At 61.2% G+C, this 22,045-nt stretch overlaps 1 protein-coding gene across 2 annotated transcripts; it reads right to left on the bottom strand.

Annotated features, from left to right (window-relative positions):
• Positions 1-185: 185 nt before the first annotated feature.
• On the bottom strand, positions 186-20,878 carry ASIC4 (acid sensing ion channel subunit family member 4). Of its 2 annotated transcripts, NM_001171017.1 has the most exons (10): positions 20,246-20,827; positions 6,158-6,302; positions 5,952-6,079; positions 5,583-5,745; positions 4,993-5,049; positions 3,266-3,419; positions 1,634-1,725; positions 1,470-1,549; positions 1,092-1,196; positions 855-971 (listed from the first exon to the last, which is right to left on the bottom strand). In NM_001171017.1, exons 1-10 carry the CDS (start codon positions 20,825-20,827, stop codon positions 855-857), a joined length of 1,623 nt encoding a protein of 540 aa, NP_001164488.1. The 2 variants fall into 2 exon arrangements, with proteins under 2 accessions (XP_051703972.1, NP_001164488.1); XM_051848012.2 differs by lacking the exon at positions 4,993-5,049 and having other exon boundaries at positions 186-971; positions 20,246-20,878.
• Between the last annotated feature and the right edge of the window lie 1,167 nt (positions 20,879-22,045).

A 22,045-nucleotide genomic window follows, 5' to 3' on the forward strand; every position in this document is an offset into this window, starting at 1 on the left:
GACTGAGTTGTTGAAAGGTGGGTGTTGGTGGGAGAGGGGGAGTGGGAGGATGGAGCCCTCCCACCCCCACCCCTACTGGGGCCTGTGGTTCCTTCTACCAGGAAGCACGTCACAATGTGCCCAGCCCCTACCCCACCCCACCCTTGGTCACCAGCGCGTGCGCGCGCACACACACACACAGAGAATTCTTTATGCCTCTTTATTCCCAATTTCGTCAGCACTTTATGAAACTAGCCCGGAGGGAGAAAGGGCTGAGAAGGCTCCCTCCCTACCCGGCAAGCTTAGCCAAGGTCTGCAGGGTCTCCTGCCCCCTCCCCGTGGAGGGTGGAGTTGGTGCAGGGGGAGCTGGGAGCTGGGCCAGGCCTGCTGGGCCACCCACTCCCCATGGCGAGAGGAGCAGGGCCCCAGGTAGAACCAGCCCAGCACTCCTGAGTCCTGGGGGCCTGCCCTCTGCTAATGCCTGGACCAGGACCCTGGCTGTCTGGGAATTGCCCACCCCTATAGCCCCACCCACCTTCTACATGGGTACCCCACCCCCACCCTGACCTCCCTAAATATATACAGGTGTACAGAGGGCTCCACCCCTGCTGGGCAGGCTCCACCTCCCTTGTTCCCTCCCTTCCCCCAGGGTCTCGCTGCAGCCTGGGGGTAGGGGTAGTGGTTGTGGGGTTGTGGCCAAGAGGGACCCTTGTGCAAAGCAGCTGACGCCAGAGTTCTGAGTCCTGGTCCTCTCCGTGAGCACCACCCCTCCCCGCAGGCCCTGGCCGGCCCAGGCCTTGGCTCCCAGGAGCAGGAGGAGACAGGGCTGGCACTGGGGGAGAGGTTCCAGACTCCTGGGTCCTTTCCACGCCATCCTAGCAGGCGAAGTCTTCAAAGAGGCCGCCTGGGGGCCCGTGCGGGGGGTGGTGGTGGTTGGGGAGCAGGCTGCTGGTGCCCCCGCCCTCAGCACGGCCTCGGCCAGGGCAGGGGCTCTACAAGATGAAAGGGAGCGAGGACTTGCAGCCAGCCCGGGACCCCTCCCGCAGGCCAGGGGGCGCTGAGGCCTGGGGCGGGCGCCGGCTGCGCTGAGTTCTCTCCCAGCTGGCCCTCACCTGCTCTTTCAGCTCCTGCAGCCCCAAGGTGGAGATGCCCCCAGTGGAGGTCCGCAGAGGGGTCTTGGGCCGCCGCCATACCCGCTTCAGCCGGTCCCAGGACACCTTGGGGCAGGAGACGGCAGTGGGCCCGGGAAATCAGGCCGGGAGCGGACTCACTACCCCGCACAGCGCACAGAGAGGACAAGGACTTGGTAGCACTGCCCCAGCCTCCTGGGCCATCTTCTGATTCCTCAGCGTCCCCAGGCCTTCTGGCCAGCGGGAGAGACGGGAGTCTCCCTGGCAAGCAATCGACTACTGAAGCCAGTCCAGCTCCTCCAGGAGCTCCCGCTGTCCCCTTCCCTCCCCTCCCACTGCCCCCTCCCCCGGCCCCCTTGCCTCGTAGATGTAGTCAAGGATCTCCAGCAACGTGAGGATGCTGGCCCCAATGAACAGGCCCATCTGGCCCCCAAGGTCTCCTGGGGGAGCAGAGCAGCAGGATCAGAGAGGGCAGATTTGGCCCAGCAACCCCCATGGGAGCCGGGGGCTGGCGGCCGGCTCACCCAGCAGGGCTGACAGCCCATAGGCTGCTCGCTGCTCCACGGCTTCAGAGGTGAGGGCCTCGAAAAAGACATCCAGGACCAGGAAGTTCTCCCTGCGGGGACAGGAAGCCGGGTGTTCTCGCAGCACCAGTGGATCCTGACTGGGAGCCCCTGAATGGGGAGCTGGTGCCCACCCCTTAGGCCTGAAGGCTCCTCTAAAGCAGCCAATAGTGCTCACTTGGCCCCATCCTTGGGCATCTCTAGAACCTTCACTGGCTCCCTACTGCCCATCAGTCTACTCCAAAATTCTTCTTCTGGACTGCCCAGGATCGCTGCTCCCTGGATCTTCCTACCCAAACCTTCTTTTCTGCTTCTCTCCACACAAGCTCCCCCCTACACCCTCCCACAGGTGTCTCACCAGATGCCTCCCCTCTCTCCTCCTCCTGCAAGCCCAGGTGCTGAGAGGCCCAGCTCTTGCCTCTCCTGCTTCCCCTCTCCACCAGGGCCTGGGACTCAGTTCTATATCACCAGATCTGGGCCAGCCCTGCCATGGGGTTGGCATCATCATCATCTCTCCCCACGCGGCACAGCCCTGGGCCTGGCCCCCAGATCGTGCTCTGTACTTCCTCAGCTGCTGGGTGTCAGACCCAAGGCTCAGGGCGGTGCCTCCTGCAGGCCACTCTGTCCCTGTCCCTTCCCGCCCTGTTCCTTCCACCCAGTTCACATGCATTTCACAGTTCCCAGGTGGCTGAGCGAGCAAAACCCTGCAACAAAGCGTACAGGCAGTGACAGAACTGTGCACAGGTGCATGGAGCTCAGACAAGAGCCATGGTGGGGGGGACACTGTGGCGTAGTGGGTAAAGCTGATGCCTGCAGTGCCAGCATCCCATATGGGCAGCAGTTCAAGACCTGGCTGCTCCACTTCCAATCCAGCTCTCTGCTATGGCCTGGGAAAGCAGAAGAAGATGGCCTAGGTCCTTGGGCCCCTGCACCAGCATGAAAAGACCTGGAGAAAGCTCCTGGCCCTTGGCTTTGGATCAGTGCAGTTCTGGCCATTGCAGTCAATTGGGGAGTGAACTGGTGGATGGAAGACCTCTCTCTCTGCCTCTCCCCTCTCTGTGTAACTCTGACTTTCAAATAAATAATAAATTTTTAAAAAGAGGCATTGGGGGCCTCCTCCTGGAGGTGGAAGCACATGATGTGACTACTGATGGATAGTTAGTTGGTAGAGAAGGGTTGTGGGGCAGGTGTTTGGGCCAACAGTTGAGACACTGCTTGGGATGCCCACATCTCGTATCAGAGGGTGTGGGTTCAAGTCTTCACTCCACTTCAGATCCAGCTCCCTGCTAATTCACTTGGGAAGGCAGAGGATGGCCCAAGTGCTTAGACCCCTGTCACCCACATGGAAAACCCTGATGGAGTTCCTGGCTCCTGGCTTCAGCCTGGTCCAACCCTGGTTGTTGCGGGCATTTGGGGAGTGAAGCAGCAGATGGAAGCTCTCTCTTTCTCTTTCTGTCTCTCCCTCTCGCTGTCTCTCTCTTGAGTAAATACAACTCTTATAGAAGAAAGAGAAGGTTGTAAGTGTTACTCCTGGCAGAAGACTCACCATGCACGCACACACACACACACACACACACACACACAGGCCCCTACCGTATGTACGTCTCGTTGCGGTTGTACTTCCTCGCCAGGTAGCGCGCTGAGCCCCTGTTGGGGATCCTGACCATGGAGATCTCCTTCCCGTAGCGGGTCAGGTTGCAGGGAGTGGGGCAGAAACACGGGCCCTCGGAGCCCCCTCCCAGCGAGTCTGCAACACACAGGCACCAACTGCAGTGGGGGAGGGGCTGCCCAGCAGCCTCAGGCCCTTACTGGCCAGCCCTGCACTCCTAGAGGACAATAGTCATGGGGGGCCCTCCTGGATCCACTTCAGGGTCCCCAAGAAAGCAGGAGTAGGCAGGACCCCCCCCCAGCCTCCCACCCTGCCCCTGAGAGAAGGGAGGTCCTCAGGCCTCAGAGGGAGGGCAGTGCCATCCCTGAAGCCAGTCAACCGTGTGGGGCCTCCGACACACGAGGGGGCATGGAGAAGATGCTTGGGATGGGTGGGCAGATGGACGCACAGAGGGACGGAGGGACAGAAGATCAAGCGGGCAGACAGGACTCGCATGCTCGGTGTGCTGGCTCCTCTGCACCCCCTCCACCTGCTCTGGGTCCCATCGGGCTGGCCTCTGCCAAGAACCCGCCTCAGACATTCTCATCACCCGGCTTTGGCCGACGCGAGGCCCCAGCAGTATCGGAGGGCAGGGGTGCCCAGGAGAGGAGGCTTCTGCACTGCCAGCCCTCAGGGATGCCCCAGGTCTCTCTGTGGGTCCCACAGTGCTCCCATCCCTGTCCCCCTCCAGGCCTGATGGGGAGGAAGGCTCGGGAGGGGGGCTCCTTCTGTGGACCATCCCCATCTCTGCTGTTCGCTTAGCCCTGCTCACACAGCTGCTCCTTTGCCAAACACTCCTCACTTTCTACCGCACTTTCAAACACTTTCTACCGCACCGGCAGCCACATGTGCTAACTAACACCTGCAGCCGTTGTGGGCTTCCCAGGGCGCCCTCCGCCACTCTCCACTTCTCCCCATTTTCTGCCCTTCTGGTGCCCCAGACACAGTGAGCTCTCTCTGGCCAAAAGGCTTGCAGTACACACTGCCTTCAGCACCCAGCAAACTCTAACATGCCCTTGGAGCCTCCGCTACTGCGTCACTTCCTCCAGGAAGCCTCCCCAGGCTGGCGCTGCCTGCCCCTCCTTGGGACCTTGTAGCCCCCTTGAGGTTGCCCTCATTCAGCCACAATATGTGGCAATCCCTGTCCACAGTCTGGCAGGCTGCAAGCCCTGCAAGGCAAGGCTCTCACTCCCACTCTCACCTCCAGCACCCAACACAGGCTTGGACCAGTTTGGAGAATGAATGTGTCAATGAATGGATGGATGGATGGATGGGTAGATGGGTAGATGGATAAACTGCAGATCAGGAGAGACCTGTGGACAGAGGGGTTTGCCTTACCCACAATGCCAGCCAGCAATGCCTTCGCCCTGAGACCAAGAGAGTGGGCGTCTCATTTGCTCAGAGAAGGTGAACTCTTTGGCTGAACCAAAGCCCAGGCCTTCGCTCACAACCCTGAATTCTGCAACCCCCCTCCTCGTTGCCTCCACTTACCCAAGTGTCTGCACCTGCAGAGGTCCTCAGACCCCCCCTGAGGAATGGGATAAGGCCCAACCCCCAGGAAGAACCCTCCAGGGAGAGATCAGGAGGAGAGAAGGCAACACACCGAGGAGGAAGATGGACAGAGACATGGAGAGGGTGATGGAGAGGCAGGGGAGGGGCAGGCAGCACGGACCCAGTGTGTGGTCAGCACACTCGATGTAGATGTTTGGAGGACAGATGGTCTCGTTGCCTGAAAGGAGAGAGAATTATTCCTGGAATCTACAGTCCCTCCCCTGCCCCGGCACGTGCCCTAATGGGGGCACACACACACATGTATGCACACGAATGTGCATGTATGCAAATACACACAGAGACGGACAGCACACCTGCTCATGCATTTAAGCGCAAATGCATATATGAATGAGATGGACGGTACACCTGCTCATGCATTTTAAGCATGAATACATTTACGAGCACGCATGTGCAAACATCTGTATATACGTATCTGAGCAAATGCTCACAACTGTCGCAAACACACAAGCACAGACATACACAAGCCCACGCGTGGACACACACAAATTAACATACCCACAAGCTCACGGAGGCGTGCATACCCACGTGCAGAGTCGCAAACACCCACAAAAGACCAAGCACACTCCCAGGGGTCTGGACATGCACACGTGTTGTACACGTGCGCCAGCCATGCACACGAGCAGCGCTCTGCCCCAGGGCTCTGTGGCCTGGCAGGGGGGCTGGGGGTGGGCTGGGGGCTGGGGTGCCTACCTGGCATGTGCACCATCCTGCAGTGACAGCGCTGAAGAACGGCCTCCTTTTCACAGCGCAGGCGGCAGGCGGACACGCTGTAGGCTGTGTAGCCCTGAAGCTCAGGGTCCCTGAGGTCACTCTCGGCCCGGCAGTTGCCCCAGGGCTGGGGCAGATAGGTCAGCTGCAGAGGCGGAGGACGATAAGGCCATGGCCACGATCATGATCCCCCTCTTCGGCCCACCAGTGCGCCTCCGGCCCCAGCAGAGTTCGTGGGATCTGGGTGTGGGCAAGCTGTGAGCTTCCGGAGGGCAGAGCTGGTCAGCAGCCCCTCAGAGCCCAAAGGCCTGAGCCCCGTGCCGGACCCAGGGCCCAGCTGGCAGCGCTCACCCGCTGTTCCTGGCAGGACACGAAGGTCTGGAAGCCTGGGGACACGCCGAAGCCCAGCTGGTGGATGTAGGGTGGCTCCTCCTGGCTGTGGATCTGCACCCGGATGCCCGCCTCGAACGACGTCTCATCTGCACATGGAGACAGAGACCCGTGCACACCCGGCCCGCGTGCCCAGGGTGGCCATTGCCCCTCCCCCCACAACGTACTTGTCTCCCGCCAGATGGGCAGGTACTCTTCCTGCTGAATGTCCAGCATGATCTCCAGGCCACTGCCCATGCCCCCTGCCCGGCTGGGCAGCGAGCTCTGTGGATCCGCGTTGAAGGTGTAACACTTTCCGTATCGAGTGTAGACCTGGGAGTCGGGGAGAAGGGGTCAGGGGAGGAGGGGCTAAGACCACTGCCAGGTCCCCGTCCCCCACTGAGGACCACCAGACCTGCCTGGACACCCCATCCTGTATCCCAACAAGGGATTGCAGCCCCCCTCTCCCATGAACTCCATCTTTTCCGTGGCCTTCATCCCCATGCAGTGGCTGGCTTGCTCTTTCCAAAGTGCTCACACCCAGTCACAGCCCCCACTGGCCTTTGCCACCTGTCATTCCCCTTATCATGTTGCAAACCGCTAATATACAAAATCCAACTTAAAGAAAAGCTGTAACAGTGACTTCTCATTTCCCAGAGAATGAAATACAACTCCTCCCCTAGCCGCAGTCTCCTGTGATGCGACCCTTGCCTGCCTCTCCTACCACTCCACCCCCAGGCTCTGTGACAAACGCCACAACACGTGGTGCCCTTGCCTCCTTGGGTCTTTGTGTTAGTCCCTCTCCTGGAAGGGCACACACACACACACACACACACACACACACACCATGGCTAGCCAAGCCTGATGTCACACTCAGTACACCTGGGATCCTAGTGGCGCCTGCCACACACACGAGTTTGACCTGAGATAGTCTGTCCATCTACTTGTCTCCTTGTCCCACTGTGCATGCCCCACCCCGAGTTAGAATGCATGCTGCATGGGGACGGGGAGTCTGCTGGGTGTGGCCTGCCCCTGGCCCAGAGCAAGACACAAGACAGTTTCTGTAAGCTGCGGGTCACTGGGGCGCGGGAACTCAGCTCCCTTTCCCTCCGCGGAGCGTTCTCCTGCATGGACGCCAGGTGGCGCCGACGCCCCGGATATGGAAGCGACTGCTGGCGCTGCTGGGGTTGGGAGAGGTTGAGCGAGAAGTGGATTCTAGTTCCCGCCCCGCCTGCCAGGCTCACCCCACAGAGACGAGCCCCTGGGTCAAACCCATCACAGGCAGCACCTTCCCGGGGGCAAGGGGTCGGCGCACTCAATCACTCTGGCGCTCCCCCGCCCCTCTCCTTGGGAACAGTTTCGCACGGCAAGAGCTGGGAGGAGCGGCCCGAAGCGGGGTTGCAGGGAGAGTTCCCAGGCGCCAAGCTCCAGAAGCGACGCACGGTTATCCTCTGCCTCGGCACCCCGGGGCCTGTGGCCCGAGCCCCGCTCCTGCAGTTCCTCTGTCACCCAGCCACCCCGCCGCCGATTTCAGCGCTGCCCTGTTTCCTCCGGTTCTGCAGCCCCTGCTGGATAGGTTTAATCATCCCGATTATCCCCGACGGCTCTGAGAGGTGAGGGGACCTGCCCGAGGTCACGAGGCAGTGAGCCGAGCCGGGGAAGGCAGCCGGAGGCCAGGTCCCTCTCCCCACCGCAGTATTGGCATCTCCCGCCCAAGCCTACCCACCTTGAGACAGCTCCTGCCTCGGCCCCCAGTGAGCTGAGAAAGGCATGTGCCACCCAGCTCCTCCCCTTCCGTCTGCCCCTCTCCTGTGCACCTGCGGCTCCAATTCTGCTGCATCTCAATTCCTTACCTGGGTTCAAGTCCTTCACTCCCACCTGCATCAGCCCTGCCCCCACTCTCTGCTGTGTGTGTGTTGGGGAGGAGTGGGAATGGCTGAGTGCCCCAGGCACTGTTCTGAATGCTTGAAACCTCACTATTCTATGATACCGGTATTATTATCTCCCCATTCTACAGATGAGGACGTTGAGACCAGGAGGATTAGGCTGATTGTCTCCCAAGATACGTGCTTCTCAAACTCTAATGTGCACACCATACCCCAGGGGGTCTTCTGAAAGCGAGAAGTCTGATTTAATGGGTAGGAGGAAGGTGGGGCAGAGCTGAGATTCTAGGTTGATTCTGTGTTGTCCCAGCCTGGGCCCTCAGAAAAGGCGCTACACAAAGGGGCAAGAATCCGGCAGGACCACCCTGACCCCGGACGTGTGCGCTGACCCCGTGCTGCTGGATGTAGGGGGAACCTGCAACGGGTGGGGTGCAAGATCCCCCGGGGTCCCTGCTGGTGTGGGGAGGGCAGATGTGGGGACTCTAAGTATTTGCTCACATCTCAAAGTGCCCAGTCTCTTCCTAACTGGGGCCTAGAAGATGCTGGAATCGGATGCAGCCAGCTGTGCATGTACGCTCGAGGGGAGGGGCTAGGCAAGGCGTGGGCTGTGTGAGGACCCCGTGTAGCTGCTCACTCACGTCCCCTTGGCGATCGGCACCACCTCGGTAGAGTCCCGAATGCCAGGTTGTGCCACGGCCTCTCCACATCTCAGCCTCATGCCGCTCCCTGGGGAGCTGAGTCCTGTTGTACCCCTCCCTCCCAGATATGAGCTAGCGGAAGCTCAAAGAAGGAAAGCAAGTGTGCCCTGGGCACACAGCAAGGAAGTGACAGGCGGGTCAACCTGCCCCAAGTGTAGTGCCGAACGCCTGCTGCGTGTGCAGGGCAGGAACAGCCTGGGGCACTGGGACCCTGGCTGGGGCTGGGACCTTGATACCTCCGACCCACACGGAGCCCAGCCCAGGCAGCACGGGGTGGAGGCCTCACACATAGGCCCCCGAGGTGGGGGTGACACGGGGCGGGGCGTGAAGTAACCCACATCTGAGGGCTCCTCTGTAGGGAACAGCCAGGCCTGACCAGCAGGACCAAGCTCCCTGCACGGCCCGGGTCAAGCCCACTGCTGGGCAGAGCACAGCGTTGCCCCGGCGACAGTCCCTGGGCCAGGCAGCGGCGACAGAGCCACCAGCTCCTAAGTGGCAGAGCTCTGGTGGCAGCACAGCCCACGGCTTCTTCCATGGAGACGGCACGGCTGCTCAGCCACAAGGTCCCACCGGCTGGCCGCTGCTGCCTCCCCACACTGGCCCCACACAGCCCTGTGCAAGAGTTGGGAGGCCAGGGTTCAGTCACAGAAAGGGGCAGGCCCCATACCCAGGAGTGTCCTGGTGGGCACAGGGGCTATGCGCAGACCCCACCACCACCAGCCCTGTCCCTGCCTCAGACACCCCCCCCCCCCACTCCGCCTCACTGCTGTGCTCCCAGCCTGAGCACAGGGCTTCCATGAGCCTCCTGGGCACCGAGGCTGGACAGCTTCTAGACAGGACCACGTGGCCCTGCAGGCAGGGCCTAAGCATCTCCCCACCTCCCCCAGGCCAGCCCTCCACCCGCCGTGGGCCCCGGCCTGGGTCTGTCTCCCCAGCGTCTGTTTGCACATCTTAGCCTGTTTCTCAAGTGCTTCTTCATGCCGTCGGCCCATCTGTCCCAGCTCCCAATCTACTGTCCACCTGCACACTCTCTGCCCCAGCCCTCTGCTGGCCTGGCCAACCCTGGCGCTTTGCATCTCTCTCCCATTTATCCATCCTCAGTCCCTCTGTCTCTCATCTTCCTCCTGGACTGTTTCCTGGGGCGGAGGTTCCTGCTGCACTCTGAGCCAGTAACTCCTCCCCACGTGCCCTCCCCCCAGCTCTTCTCCCCCCTCCCCAGCTCTGCTTGAGATCAGAGCTTGGGACAGACCCGTCCAAAGTGCACTCCTCTGAGTGATGGCTTCTCTGAGCCCAGGGAGCTCCATCCACCTACAGCTTCCATTTCTCCAGAAAGCTCTTGGCAGGCTGGCACTCACCCCACTCCAGCTCCGCCCCCCGCCCCCGCCCCAGCCCCTCATTCTCCCTGCAGTCAGAGTCCACAGGGTTAACAGGCAATTAGCAAGGCCAGGGCTCTGAGCTGTGAGGAGAGAGGGCCCTGGGCCTCCAGGAGATAAGAAGCAGCCAGGAGCAGCCGGAGGCCAGGCTGGGCTAATCCCAGAGCTAATCTGCAGCCTGGGCTTTATCTCTACCTCCTTCTGGGCACCCTGCCTCTGCCAAGGCCCTGGCATCTCCCTCTCATCCCACTTTTCCATGGTAGCCTCTGTCCTCCCCCCAGTCCCATCAGCCCTCCCCTGATGGATCCACTTGCATGCATGCCTCTTGCTTAGGCCCCTGCGATAACCACCCCCCCCCCCGCCAGTGCCCTGGGGTGCAGAGGGGAGGGGGGAAGGGATGCATATTCACTGGACTGGGACCAGCACCCCAGGGTTGGACAGCTCAGGTCCCTGGCTTCAACTCAGGCTCCAAGCTTCCTCCTCTGTTCTCTCCAGGGGGCACAGGAAGGAAGACCACAACAAGGCAAAACACCTGGGCGTCTGCACCAGCCCAGAAGGTCACTCAGTCCCACACCTTAATGTACAAAGGCAGAGAGCAGCCTAACAACGGCAAGGTGCAAGGTGCATGCCCAAGGGTTCCCAGGGCCAGGGTGCAAGTTCCGAGCTGGAACCTGGCTCCCAGCCCTCACCAGTCAGACTTCAATCACCTGCCTGGGGTCACTGGTCCCAGCTCCACTGACAGCCTGTGGGACCTCAATCAGTCAAGTGGCTTTCCAACGCCTCCGGGCCTCAGTTTTCTCATCTGTCAAGTGGAGACAGAAATATTCACCTGACTTTTCTTTAAAAAAAAAAATTATATTATAGGCCAGCGCTGAAGCTCACTAGGCTAATCCTCTGCCTGCGGCACCGGCACACTGGGTTCCAGTCCCGGTCGGGGCGCCGGATTCTGTCCCGGTTGCCCCTCTTCCAGTCCAGCTCTCTACTGTGGCCCAGGAGTGCAGTGGAGGATGGCCCAAGTGCTTGGGCCCTGCACCCACATGGGAGACCAGGAGAAGCACCTGGCTCCTGGCTTCAGATTGGCGAGGTGTGCTGGCTGCAGCGTGCCAGCTGTGGCAGCCATTGGAGGGTGAACCAACGATAAAGGAAGACCTTTCTCTCTGTCTCTCTCTCATTGTCCACTCTGCCTGTCAAAAAAATTATATTATTGAAAAGCAGAGTTAAGAGAGAGAGAGAATCTTCTGTCCACTGGTTTACTCCCCAAATGCCTCCAAGAACCAGAACAACCAGGGCTTGGCCAGGCAGAAGCTAGGAGCCAGGAACTCCATCCCAGTCTCTCACGTGGGTGGCAGGAACTCAAGTACTTGAGCCATCATCCCCTGCTTCCCAGGTGCTTTGGTGGGGAGCTGGATTGGAAACAGAGCAGCTGGGACTTGAACAAGGCACACTGATTCAGGATGTGGGTGTCCCAAGAGGCGCATTAGCCCGCTGCACCACCACACCAGCCCCATGGGGCATATGTTTCAAAACCAGACAGAACGAAGTTCAAATCCCGCCTTCTTCCACCAACCTTGGGTGTGTCATTCAGGCCCTCCAAACCTCAGCTCACTCCTCTGTAAAGGGTGGCTGGTTAGGTGTGAGGGTGACAGATAAGTTCAGAGTGACATATGGTAGACGCTGGGGAGGCGGGGACACGTTTGAGATCAGAGCTTCCTGCCAAGACGGTGCGGGCCCATTCTCTCCGTGCGGCACTGCACCTTGGAGTTACAGCCAAGTCAATGGAGGCACCAAGAGGGTAGGGAACCTGCCAAGGACCAGCAACCTGGCCTGGAGTCCATACTCCTATCCACTGCACACCTGGCACACACCTACCCACAGCAGGTGCTCACGAAGTGGCCTGGGTGTTCAAACAAGCCTGGTGTACCCAACACCGTCCCTCGAGCCTGTACCATGCAACAGGCAGTGTGCGTGGTGCAGACGCAACATCAGAGAACAAGAGTCTGCTGTCTGGCTGCAGAGGCATTTGTTCATTCAGAAAGTGTTTATTGGGGCAGGTGTCGTTGGTGTGGTGCTCAGGATGCCTACATTTAGAATGCGTGGGTTTAAGTCCCAGCTCGCACAATGCCTGCTAATGCGCACCCTGGCAGGTAGCAGGTGATGGCTCATGTAGTTGGATCCCTGCCACTCATGTAGGGGACCAGGATGGAGTCCCCAGTTCCTGGTATTCTAGCCGGCCCAGCCTCGCCTGTTGCAGGCATTTTGGGAGTGAACATTGGATGGTGTCTGTCTTTTTTTCTGCTTTTCAAATAAATAGAATAAATTTTAAAATGTTTAAAGGGCTTGTTGAGCACCTCCACTACGTGCCAGGCATGTTCTAAGTGCCTGGTCTACTGCAGGGAACAAAACAGATGAGCCCAACATTCACAAGAATACACAGACACTACCGGTTACGGCTGGGCTAGGACGGGACACCATCCAGGGCCTCTGACTGCAACAGGAATCCAGCATGGGTTAGAAGCTTGGAGAAAGCTTCTTTGGGCAAGTCAAGGAGTCCATCTGGGGAAGAGCAGCAGGTGGACCGCGCCACAGTCAAGGGACAGGGAGAAACCTGGCCCCTTCTTCAGGATGCCTAGCTCTGCAGGTGCACACTGTGGCTCCCGGCCCTCAGACTCAGTGAGCAGAGCTCCAGCCTGCATGGTTTAGAAGGGAGCATCCTTCCCTGGGAGGCAAGGATCTCAGTGCTGGCTCAATGTAAATGTGTGAGCTGGGGGAGATCTGCGGAGGGAGCCAGGTGGGGCCTGGCGGGAAGAAAGCTGTGATCCCAGGGAGCGCTTGGCTGGAAGAGGAGACATTTCCGGCCCCTGATGCAAAGTTGTGGGTTAGTAGTTTGGCTTCCACCTTGCACCACGCACCCCCGGCCCGCGGGAGATAAGGGACAAGGCTGAGAAGGTGGCGGTGCATGTCGTGGGTGGGTGCCCGCCAGGGACCCCGGCGCCTGTGGTCCCCGCCGGCTCCCGCACCCGTGCTCCTGTTCCGCAGCATAAGTCTGGCCCGCACCCAGAGGGCAGCCCCCACGGGCCCGCGCCGCGCTCGCTCCCGCGGGGCAGGCATCCATCACGGCGCCCGGGCGCCCTCCCTCCCGTCTCCTGCGGGCTCCTCGGCTCTCCTCCCCGGGTTTGCCTCATTTGCATTCCCTCGGCTCCCGGCTCCTCGGCAAAGTGACCTCCGCGCACACAGCAGCGCCAGAGGCTTCCACCACCGAGGGAGACACCGCCGCCCGCCGCCCGCCGCCCGCCGCCCGCCGCCCGCCGTGGCCCAGGAGGGGACGAGAGGAGCGGGAGCCGGGACGGCTGGGCGGGGGTCCCACGGCGGGGGCGGTGCACAGCCGCCGGCGGCGGGCGGCCCTGGGAGCAGCCGAAAGTTCCGGTGCTGGAGGGGCGCTGGAGAAACGCAATGGGATTTGAACCTGCGACCCCAGGTTCCCAGCCGGCGGGAGTGAGACGTGGAGACCAGCGCCAGGCCCTGACAGCTGCGCCCCAGAACTGGAACCCTCGCTTGGAAACCGGAGCTCCCAAACACCGCGTTCCTCTTCCTCCAACTCCGCATGTCCCCCTCCCCCGGGGAGGGCCAGAGCCCTGGGCAGAGGCACGGGGGTCCGCAGCCCTCCTGGGCCCGCCGCGCCGCCTCCCCTCCCCCCGGCTTGGTATTTACACCTTTCACACATTTGTAAGCTATTATCCTGTCCACGCTTAGTCACCGCTGAGCCAAGCGCCACGGATTTAGCTCCTTTAATCTTTCCTCCTAAATCAATCCTCCATTTCCCCTTAATCATCCCGTGGCTCCTCTCTGAACTCTCTCGCTGCTGCCTGGCTGCCGCAGCCTCTGCCCAGCTCTGCGACTGCTCCCCCCACCCCCAGCCCCAAACGGGTGTCCCAAGGGCACGGCCAGCATTTAGGGGGTGGGCTGGATTTCCAGCGCTACCAGCCCCCAGCCTGGCCGCTGAGGGAAGAAGGGCTTTGCTGGAAAAACCCCCGCATCTGGCCCTTCCTGGCTCTGTCCTCGGGGCCTCTGCTTCCCACCCCCACTCTCTGGGATGGCTCTGGAAGACCCTACGTCTCCAGCAGGATCTGCCAAAAAGACAAACCAACCCCACGCAGGTCTTTCTCCCCTCCGGCCTCCCGCCCCGGTGCTGGCTGTCCCCACCTCCTCTGTCCAGCTGTTCCAAGGCAGTTGGTGCGGCAGGGACTGGAAGGGCAGGGGAGGCAGATGACTCACTTCCACCCCCTCCTGCCGGGTGGCTGCCCTCTCTCCTGACCCCACCCCCCATTCACTCCAACAGGAACCACCCAGGGACTGGGGCCCCAGCCTAGGTGGCCCAGAGAGGGTCGCGGCTCCAGCCTCTTCTGGGATGTGCCTGCTCCCGCCCCCCCCAACCCCAGCCGGGACCTGCCACCAACCACCAGGGGGAGCAGATTCCTCCCGGGAAGCATTGGGGCAGGGTAGAGAGGAGGGGGGCGGGCCGAGGGGGCCTTTTCTCCAAATGTTAATCAACGTCTTCCGGCAGTGCCCTGAGAAGCTGAGCTGATAATGAGCCCAGCTCGGGGCTGATTCCTGATTAATGAAGAGGCCACGGGGCTGCTGAGTGGGGCCGGGTGGGGCCTCTCCCTCCCGGCCCTGCCCACTGCCCTTGCAGTCCAGGCGTCTGTGACAGCAACAGGCCCTGTCCTGCTTTTGCTGGATCACACCGCTCAGCTCCTCCTCCAGCTCTGCCACCAAAGCAGCCAGGCTGACAGCGCCCCCTCCAGGAGGGCCTGGGAGGCAGCAGCCTGCAGGGGGCAGGAGGTGGGCAGGGTGAGCGCTGCCTGCTCTGCGATCTGAGCTGCAGGCAGCCCTCAGTAGCTTAACAACCCCGAAAAGTTTGATCAAAAGCACTAAGATCTGGAGCTTCCTTTGCCAGCCTGGAAGAGCCACCAGCGCTGGACTCCCTGGTGCAGGGCAACAGCTGGAGTGAGATCTTCACTTCTCCGCAGATGCCACCCTTCCCTTTTGCACGCCCTCCTGGACAGGATCAATTCTGAGCTAGATTTTGAACTAAATGTCCTCAGGGTCCATGCCTTGGGAGGAGATGGGACTAGAGGGACAGAGGGCTGGACATGGACTTGGGGTCACCGTGAAGCTCGTGTGCTAGATAAGAGGCTGGACCGGCCCCAGTGGGAATCCTCTCCCTTCCACAGCCATGGGCGAGGGGCGGGGCTGGTGCTGTGATATAGATGGTTAAGCCTCCGTCTGCAGTGCCCGCATCCCATATGGGTGCCGGTTCGAGTCCCAGCTGTTTCACTTATGATCCAGCTCCCTGCTAATGCACCCAGGGTAGCAGTGGACGATGGGCCAAGTGATTGGGCCCCTGCACCTATGTGGGAGACCTGGAAGAAGCTCCAGGCTCCTGGCTTGGCTCTGGCCCAGCTCTGGCTTTTGTGGTCATTTGGGGGGTAAACCAGTGGATGGAAGACTCCTCTCTGTCATAAATAAATAAATAAATAAATAAATAAATTTTTTTTTAAAAAAAAGGGCAAGGGGCAGCCCTTAGACCCCCCAGCTCCACCTGCACCCCTACCCAAAGGCCAAGGTATGGGGTCGGGATGGAACCTGAGGCTGCTCCTCCCACGGCCATGGGCAGGTGCAGAGGGGCAGAGACTACCAGTACTGGCCTGACCACACCAGGGAGGTACCTGGGACAGGAGGGGGTTCCTGTCAAGCCCCCAGTTGGGGGCTGGGGCAGCCAAAGAATGACTGAGGGTTTGCCCGGCTGTTCCCCCTCAGCCTCAGTGCTGTCCCATCCCGCGTAGCGGCTGGGTGGGGCTGGGAGAGGAGGGAGGAGGGCAGTGAGGGGGACTGCCCAGCTGGAAGAGGCCTTGTCTAATTGTGCCTGATTAGTAGAGAGGAAGAGAACAGGGCGAGTGATTAATAGTCACGGCAGTCACCAGCGAGTGGGGAAGGAGGGGAGGGAGGGGGGAGGGAAGCCTGGGAGCTGAGAGGGAATGGAAACAGTGAGGCACCCAGGGGGCCCTGGGCTCCTGCCCCTCTAGGGGTGGCCTGGACCCAGGAAGACCACCCCTGCATCCTCAGGGATTCTCCACCGACCCCGGACTCAGTCTTTCAGACAGTGGGGTGGAAGAGACCAAAGTCGTGTCCTGCAATTGCCTTTGCTCACACAGTGTCGGTGGGCACCCTGCAGCCCCCGGCTCCTGGACACAGGCCCTGCCCGCAGCTCAGCCTGGGACCTTAGCCCAGGGAGCAGATGGGCTGGCTGCCAATCACAGCCCAAATCCACCCCCTTTCAGCCCTGCTCTACCCCAGCCCTCAGAATTCCATTCCCAGCACCACAGCTGAGATGGCAGCCACTAGGCACATGCAGCTCTCTGAATTAAAAACTCATTTTCTCTGTCATACTAATCACATTTCAACAGCCACGTGTGGTTAGGGACTGCCATGCTGGACAGTGCCGACCCCGGGTTTCCAGCATCACAGGCCGCGCACTGGCCCTGGTCTAGAGGGTGTGTGCACACTCCTGCACGTGGTGCACACACCTCTGGCAGGCTCGGACACAGGGGGAACGCTGTCACCGAGAGAGGAGAGCGTGGGGGTCACGGGGTGGGGGGGAGACAAGGTGAAGGAGGGTAGCCACGGGGCCAGTGCATGGGTCAGAAACTGGTAGATGGAGCTGGGGACAGAGAGGTTAAGGCAGCCAGGAGCTGGGAGAGTAGCAGAACGGCTGACACTTCCAGGGTGCCGGGTGCTAAGCTCTTTGCCTAATCTTCACAACAACCCCAAATGTTTAGGTTCTAACTCCCATCTGAGGAATATAGACAGAGGTTCATGGAAGCTTTTTTGGCTTCCCTAGGGCCTCACAGCTGCAAGGGTGGGGCCAAAGTTCAAATCCAGAAGCTGTGGCAGCTCCAGACCTCATGCACCTGACCCTTGTAGGGTCCTGCCCCAGCAGGAAGGAACTGCTACACTTGAGGTCACCCTCGCATTTTGCAGCTTAAGAAAGGAAACCTAGGGAGAAACAGGGATTTCTGCCCTCTAGTGAGAGGGCAGCTGAGGGGGGAGTGGAACACACAGGTCGGGGCGGGGAGGGCAGTGCCAGACGGAAGGAAGGGGATGCCATCTAAATAAAGGGCCAGCTAAGGACACAGAGAGGGGTAGCCAAAGTCGGAGGCATCAGTGGGAGTGGGTTGGGATGAGTCTGAGTGTGAAAGGGAAGGAGAAGAGTTGGGGGGGCCTAGCTGGAGGGGAGCAGGGGGAGAGTGCCCCAGCACCCTCTCCTCTCTCTCCACCTGCCACACCTCCTCTCCAAACTATGCCCTGCCTGTCTCATCCCTTAAGCTTCCCTAGCCCTCACTGGCCCAGAATGGCCTCTCCATGTGAACTCAGGCCTTTACTACCCGTGCACCTCATCTGGCAATTAATCCCAGCCCCTTCCGACACTGCTTGCACGGCTGATTACCTCCTGCATGGTTGCTTGCGCTCTGAGTGTCCCTGCTGCCTGCTCCACTGTGAGAGAGACTGCAGGCCGCTTGAGGACAGGGCCTGGGGACTGGAGTGGCTCTTCTCTGCTGCCCGCCCCCCCAACGCACACACAGCTCCCCGTAGGAAGCCCAGTGCACAGTAGCTAGGCAGAAGGGGGTGAGGATGGACTGGCTGACCCACTGGGAGTAGACGAGGGGCTATTTGGGAGCGTGGGGTGAGAGCGATGGCAGTGGTAACAGAAGCGGGAGCAGCAGCTTAGGGGACTGGGGGAGGGCGCATTACCCGGAGTAAAAATAGGCTGGAAAATGTGACATTTATTAACTTGGATTCCGGAGGAAAGGTCACAGCAGAGTGGGGAGTGGGAAGGAGGAAACAGGAAAGCAACAGAAAACACACAGCAGCCCCTGCCCGAAGCCTGTCGCTGTCGCTGTTGCTTTCGCTGTCGCGACCACCCACAGCCTGGCTGCTTCTCCACCTACAGGCGCATGCACCCATCAGGGGCTCATGGCGTCACCGTCAGCCCATCGTGGACCTTGTGTCCTCAGCAGACCCCAGACCCCTACTCCACTCTCGTCCCAGTAGCACCCGGGCGCTCTTGTCTTCCCCACAGCACGCACCGTGGGCTCCCACCCATCACAGTCCTTAATCCAGCCCCCTAGAAAGCCTCAGGGGAGAATCTCAGCCAGCAGATGCGGCCGGAAGGTAGGAGGGCTGGCGCTGGCAGGTGCAGGGGCCCAAACGGGCCTCTGCCTTGCCCTCCTCCCCTCGTGGTCCTGCCACAGCCCCCGAGCTGAGACCCACAAACTCCCTCCATCCTCCCCTCTCCCATGCTGCGGAAGAGCCCACGGGAATCCACTCTCACCCCTCCTGGCCATGGCCAGAATCCCAAGGGACTCACCATCCTCATCAGGGGACTCCCTGTCCCCGTGTTCTCCGCCACCTCCTCCTTTTCCCAGAGGCTGGGGCAGGCAGGAATCCTCTGCCTCCTTCCCCCACTTCCTCAGCCCCCTCCACCCCTCTTCCTCCCCTGCCCTCCCACTGACATTTCATTCCCCTTCCCTGCCCGCACCCCCCCATCTCACCCCCCACTACCACCCAGGGCTGAGACACAAACTCTGGCTCAGAGACACAAAGACCCCATTGATTTCTGCCCCAACAGCACCTGCTGAGACTGGGCTCAGAGGAGACCATGAATCCTAAAGGCCACACACACTCCACACCCCGCCACCTCCCTGGCAGCTCTCCCAGCCCTGGTTTTGGGGGAGCAGTGATTTTCCCTGGAAGAGGGGCTGTGCGGCTGAGCAACAGCGATGTCCCCGACTCTTCTCCCAGTCCCATCCTCTCCCCGCTGTCCCCTGTTTCTACCTCTCACCCCACTGCAGGCGTGGTGGGGGCCGGGAACCTGGTGGGAGCTCATTTCCCGGTGATACGGAGGCAGCAAGCGAGTGAGAACCTGGAGGGCCGGCTACTGCACTATGCACAAGGAAAGTCCACGTTGCTGCTGGAGGCTGGGCAGCGGTGGGCACCATGTTGCTGCCACACATTTGCATGTGCACCCGGGTAGTGGTGGCCAGGATGGAAACACAGACATGCATCCACCATGCTGGGTGTCAGGGACAGGTGCATAATGGCCTGGGACCCTGGGACCCTGGGTGAGCAGAGCCCTGACAGACACACGGTGTGCAAGACACACCCCCCCACACACACAGGCACACACATGCTGGAGGTGGGGCGGGGGGGGGATGCAGCCGGGAGCAGCTCAAGCTGACTCCACTCCAGGTGAGGGTGCATGTGTTTGTATCCACACCCACGTGAGAGATGGCACCAGCTGCCCCTGTGTGGCGAGCCAGGGTTGGGATCGATGGGGGAGGGGGTCGGATGTCAGGAGACGGATGGCATCCACAACATGGCCCTATGCCTAGCAGCTAAGTGAGAGCGTGATACAAAGATGAGTAGCTCTCTGGGTGTGTGAGGGTGTGGGTGTGCAGGTGTGCACGTGGATGTAGTGATAGGGACAGTGAGTGTGTGTGAGAGGCAGTGTGCGGGAACCCATGTCCCTGAGCAGTGGGAGCACGTGTGTGTGCGTGTGTGTGTGTACCAGCAGTGAGAGTGAGTTATGCCCATCAGAATGAACGAGTGATTCCCAGCGTAAGAGCCAGAGCTGGGCAAAGGAGCAGCAAGAACAGGAGATGGAGGGGGCCCTGGCCAGCAGGAGGCCGGAGGGGCAGCATGAAAGAAAGATGTGTGTGGATGCCTGGGAGGGGGGTGAGGGACCCAGAGACGCAGAAGGGACACTGGCTCCCAGTGTACACAGAGACCGACTCCCTCCAGCGTGCCTGCAGGGCCAGCTCCTCAGGAGGCAGCCCTCAGCCGGGCTGTCGCTGGAACCTCCCAGACACTCCCTCCCCATCACCTCCATCCGGTAGCCCCAGAAGAAAAAGGGGGCAAGAGCCAAGTAGGGGTGGGTCAGTGCATCCGGCCTTGGGATGGTGCATCCCTTCCCTGCAGGCTGACCCCCAGGGGACGCCCCCTGCCCCCAGCCCTGCCGCAGCAACAGGACCAAGAAGAGGATGGACGGTAGCATCAGGGTAAGTCCCCAGGAGCAGCCACTGCTCCACCGCAGGGAGGCTGGAGGGAAACCCTTGGCGTGGGGAGACACGAGGCCAGCCTCTGGTGGCAGAAGGAAGGGAAGCCCTGTTAAGGATGCCTGCCACACACACACACACACACACACACACACACACCCGCCAGCCTCTGGCCACCCCAGGCCAGGCAGCCCCGTTGGCGGCACTCACCACGGAGAAGTTGCTGGCGGAGCAGCGGTGCCCGCTGAAGTTGCAGCTCTTGAGCATGTCGGCAAGCTGGTGGCCAGTGCGGTTGAGGATGTCTACCATGTCCGGCTCCGGATAGCGCAGCCCGGCAGCGCGGTGCCCATCCCGGTCTTTGGGGGGCAGCCCTGTCAGGTTGGCCAGGTGAAAGATGTCGGCATCGCTGAGTGCCGAATGCCGGAAGCGGTTGATGTTGCAGAGGGTGACAGCCGGGAAGCCCGCCACCGGGGCTGGGGCAGCAGGCTCCACTGCCACCAGGTGAGGCCGGGTCAGGTAGCCCCGGGCCAGGCCGGCCGCCTGGTACAGGAAGGCAGCCAGCGAGGTGAGTAGGGCCAGTGCCCACAGGGCTCTGCGTAGTCCGTGGGGGCCTGGACCACAGGCCCGGCCCAGCCCGTGCAGGGTGCTGGTGCTGGCAAAGGTGGCCAGGTCCCGGGGGGCTGCTGCCCCCCGAGCAGCCCCCAGGAGGCTCTGCTCATCCCCTGCCTCTTTCTCCTTGGGTTTCGCATCCTCCTCAGCAAATTTGATTTTGCACACAATCTCGATCGGCATCTGTCCCCCGCTGCTGGGACTGGCCAGAGCTTCCCTGTCCCTCTCGCTCCCTGGCCGGCAGCCCCGGTGCCCTCCGGAGTGGCGGCGGTGGCAGCGGCTGCTCTTCTAAACTCAGGGCAAGCGGGGAGGAGGACAGGGACAGGGTGGGGGCCCGAGGTGGGGGAGTCACTCCCACTCCCAGCAGCTCCGCAGCCCTGGTGCTGCCTCTGCCGCTGCTGCCTCTGCTGCCGCTTGTCTCTCTCCTCGATCGTCTCCTTGTGGCTTCCCTTATCAGCACCAGCACAGCTGTCAGCCCCTGCGTGTGTCCCTGCGAGCGAGCGAGTGAGCGAGGGAGCGAGCGCTGCTCCGCCACGCCGCGCAGCCCCAGCCGCTCGGCTCAGCATGTGCTCCGGAGCCCACCCCGTGCTTAATAATTCAGGACATGTCAACAGCGTTTCACCGGCGGCACGGGCGGCAGGAGCCAGGCCAGGAGCGGGGGTGGCCCCCAGCCCAGGACAAGGATTCTGGGACTGGGGCTGCCTCCCAAACTTGTCACACCCTAGCCATGCACGGGGGCCCCACGCAGCTCCACTCCCAGGCCACCCAGGGCACAGCGCCCTACCGTGGGTGCTCAGCTCTCTCTGCTACCTTCCTGGATCACAGCCCGGAAAGGCTAGCCAACTCTGTCCCCCACGTCCTGGCCTCGCTGAATCCAGCCCCTCGGCCACCACCTGATCCCACTACCCCACTCACAGCAGCTTCCAGAAACTCCTTCAGAGAGAGCCACTTGTTTGAATGAGGGAGGGGAGGGGAGAAGTGGGCAGGCAAGAGAGATGAGGGGACGATCGGGACTCTACCAAGAATTCTGGCTTCCCGGAGCTTCGTCCTGGACTTCAGCACCCACCATACCCCCAGCCCACCGGGAGACTGGCTGCATGGTCTGTCACGCACGAGCCTGGGATGGAGTGCAGGGCAGGTCGGCTGACTAGCACATCTGTGGCCACTTTGCTTCCTCAAATTCCTTGTCGCACCTGGCTTGGGGGAGGGGCGCCAGGCGAACAGTCTGGGAGTCGTCATTGGTGGGGGGGAGTGGGTGTTGAATGTAGGGAGAGGAGGCACCTCACCCCCCTAGGGAGGTCTGGAGGGAGTAGGAAAGTTGTTGGGCTTCCGTAGGAGGGGAGCTGCCCTAAGGAACCTGGGGGTGGGGGTGGGGGTGGGGGCTGTTGTCTTGTTGAGAGG

This window comes from Oryctolagus cuniculus, chromosome 3 (genome assembly GCF_964237555.1).
Source record: "Oryctolagus cuniculus chromosome 3, mOryCun1.1, whole genome shotgun sequence".
Taxonomy (NCBI): Eukaryota; Metazoa; Chordata; class Mammalia; order Lagomorpha; family Leporidae; genus Oryctolagus; species Oryctolagus cuniculus.

Bases quoted from the DNA above. Each gene is read 5' to 3' on its own strand.
- ASIC4 (NM_001171017.1), bottom strand. From the start codon at position 20,827: ATGCCGATCGAGATTGTGTGCAAAATCAAATTTGCTGAGGAGGATGCG. The intron at 5,746-5,951 runs GTGAGCGCTGCC...CCGCCTCTGCAG, and splicing joins TGTCCTGCCAGGAACAGCGG to CTGACCTATCTGCCCCAGCC. The intron at 1,726-3,265 runs GTAGGGGCCTGT...CTGTCCCCGCAG, and splicing joins CGCAACGAGACGTACATACG to GGAGAACTTCCTGGTCCTGG.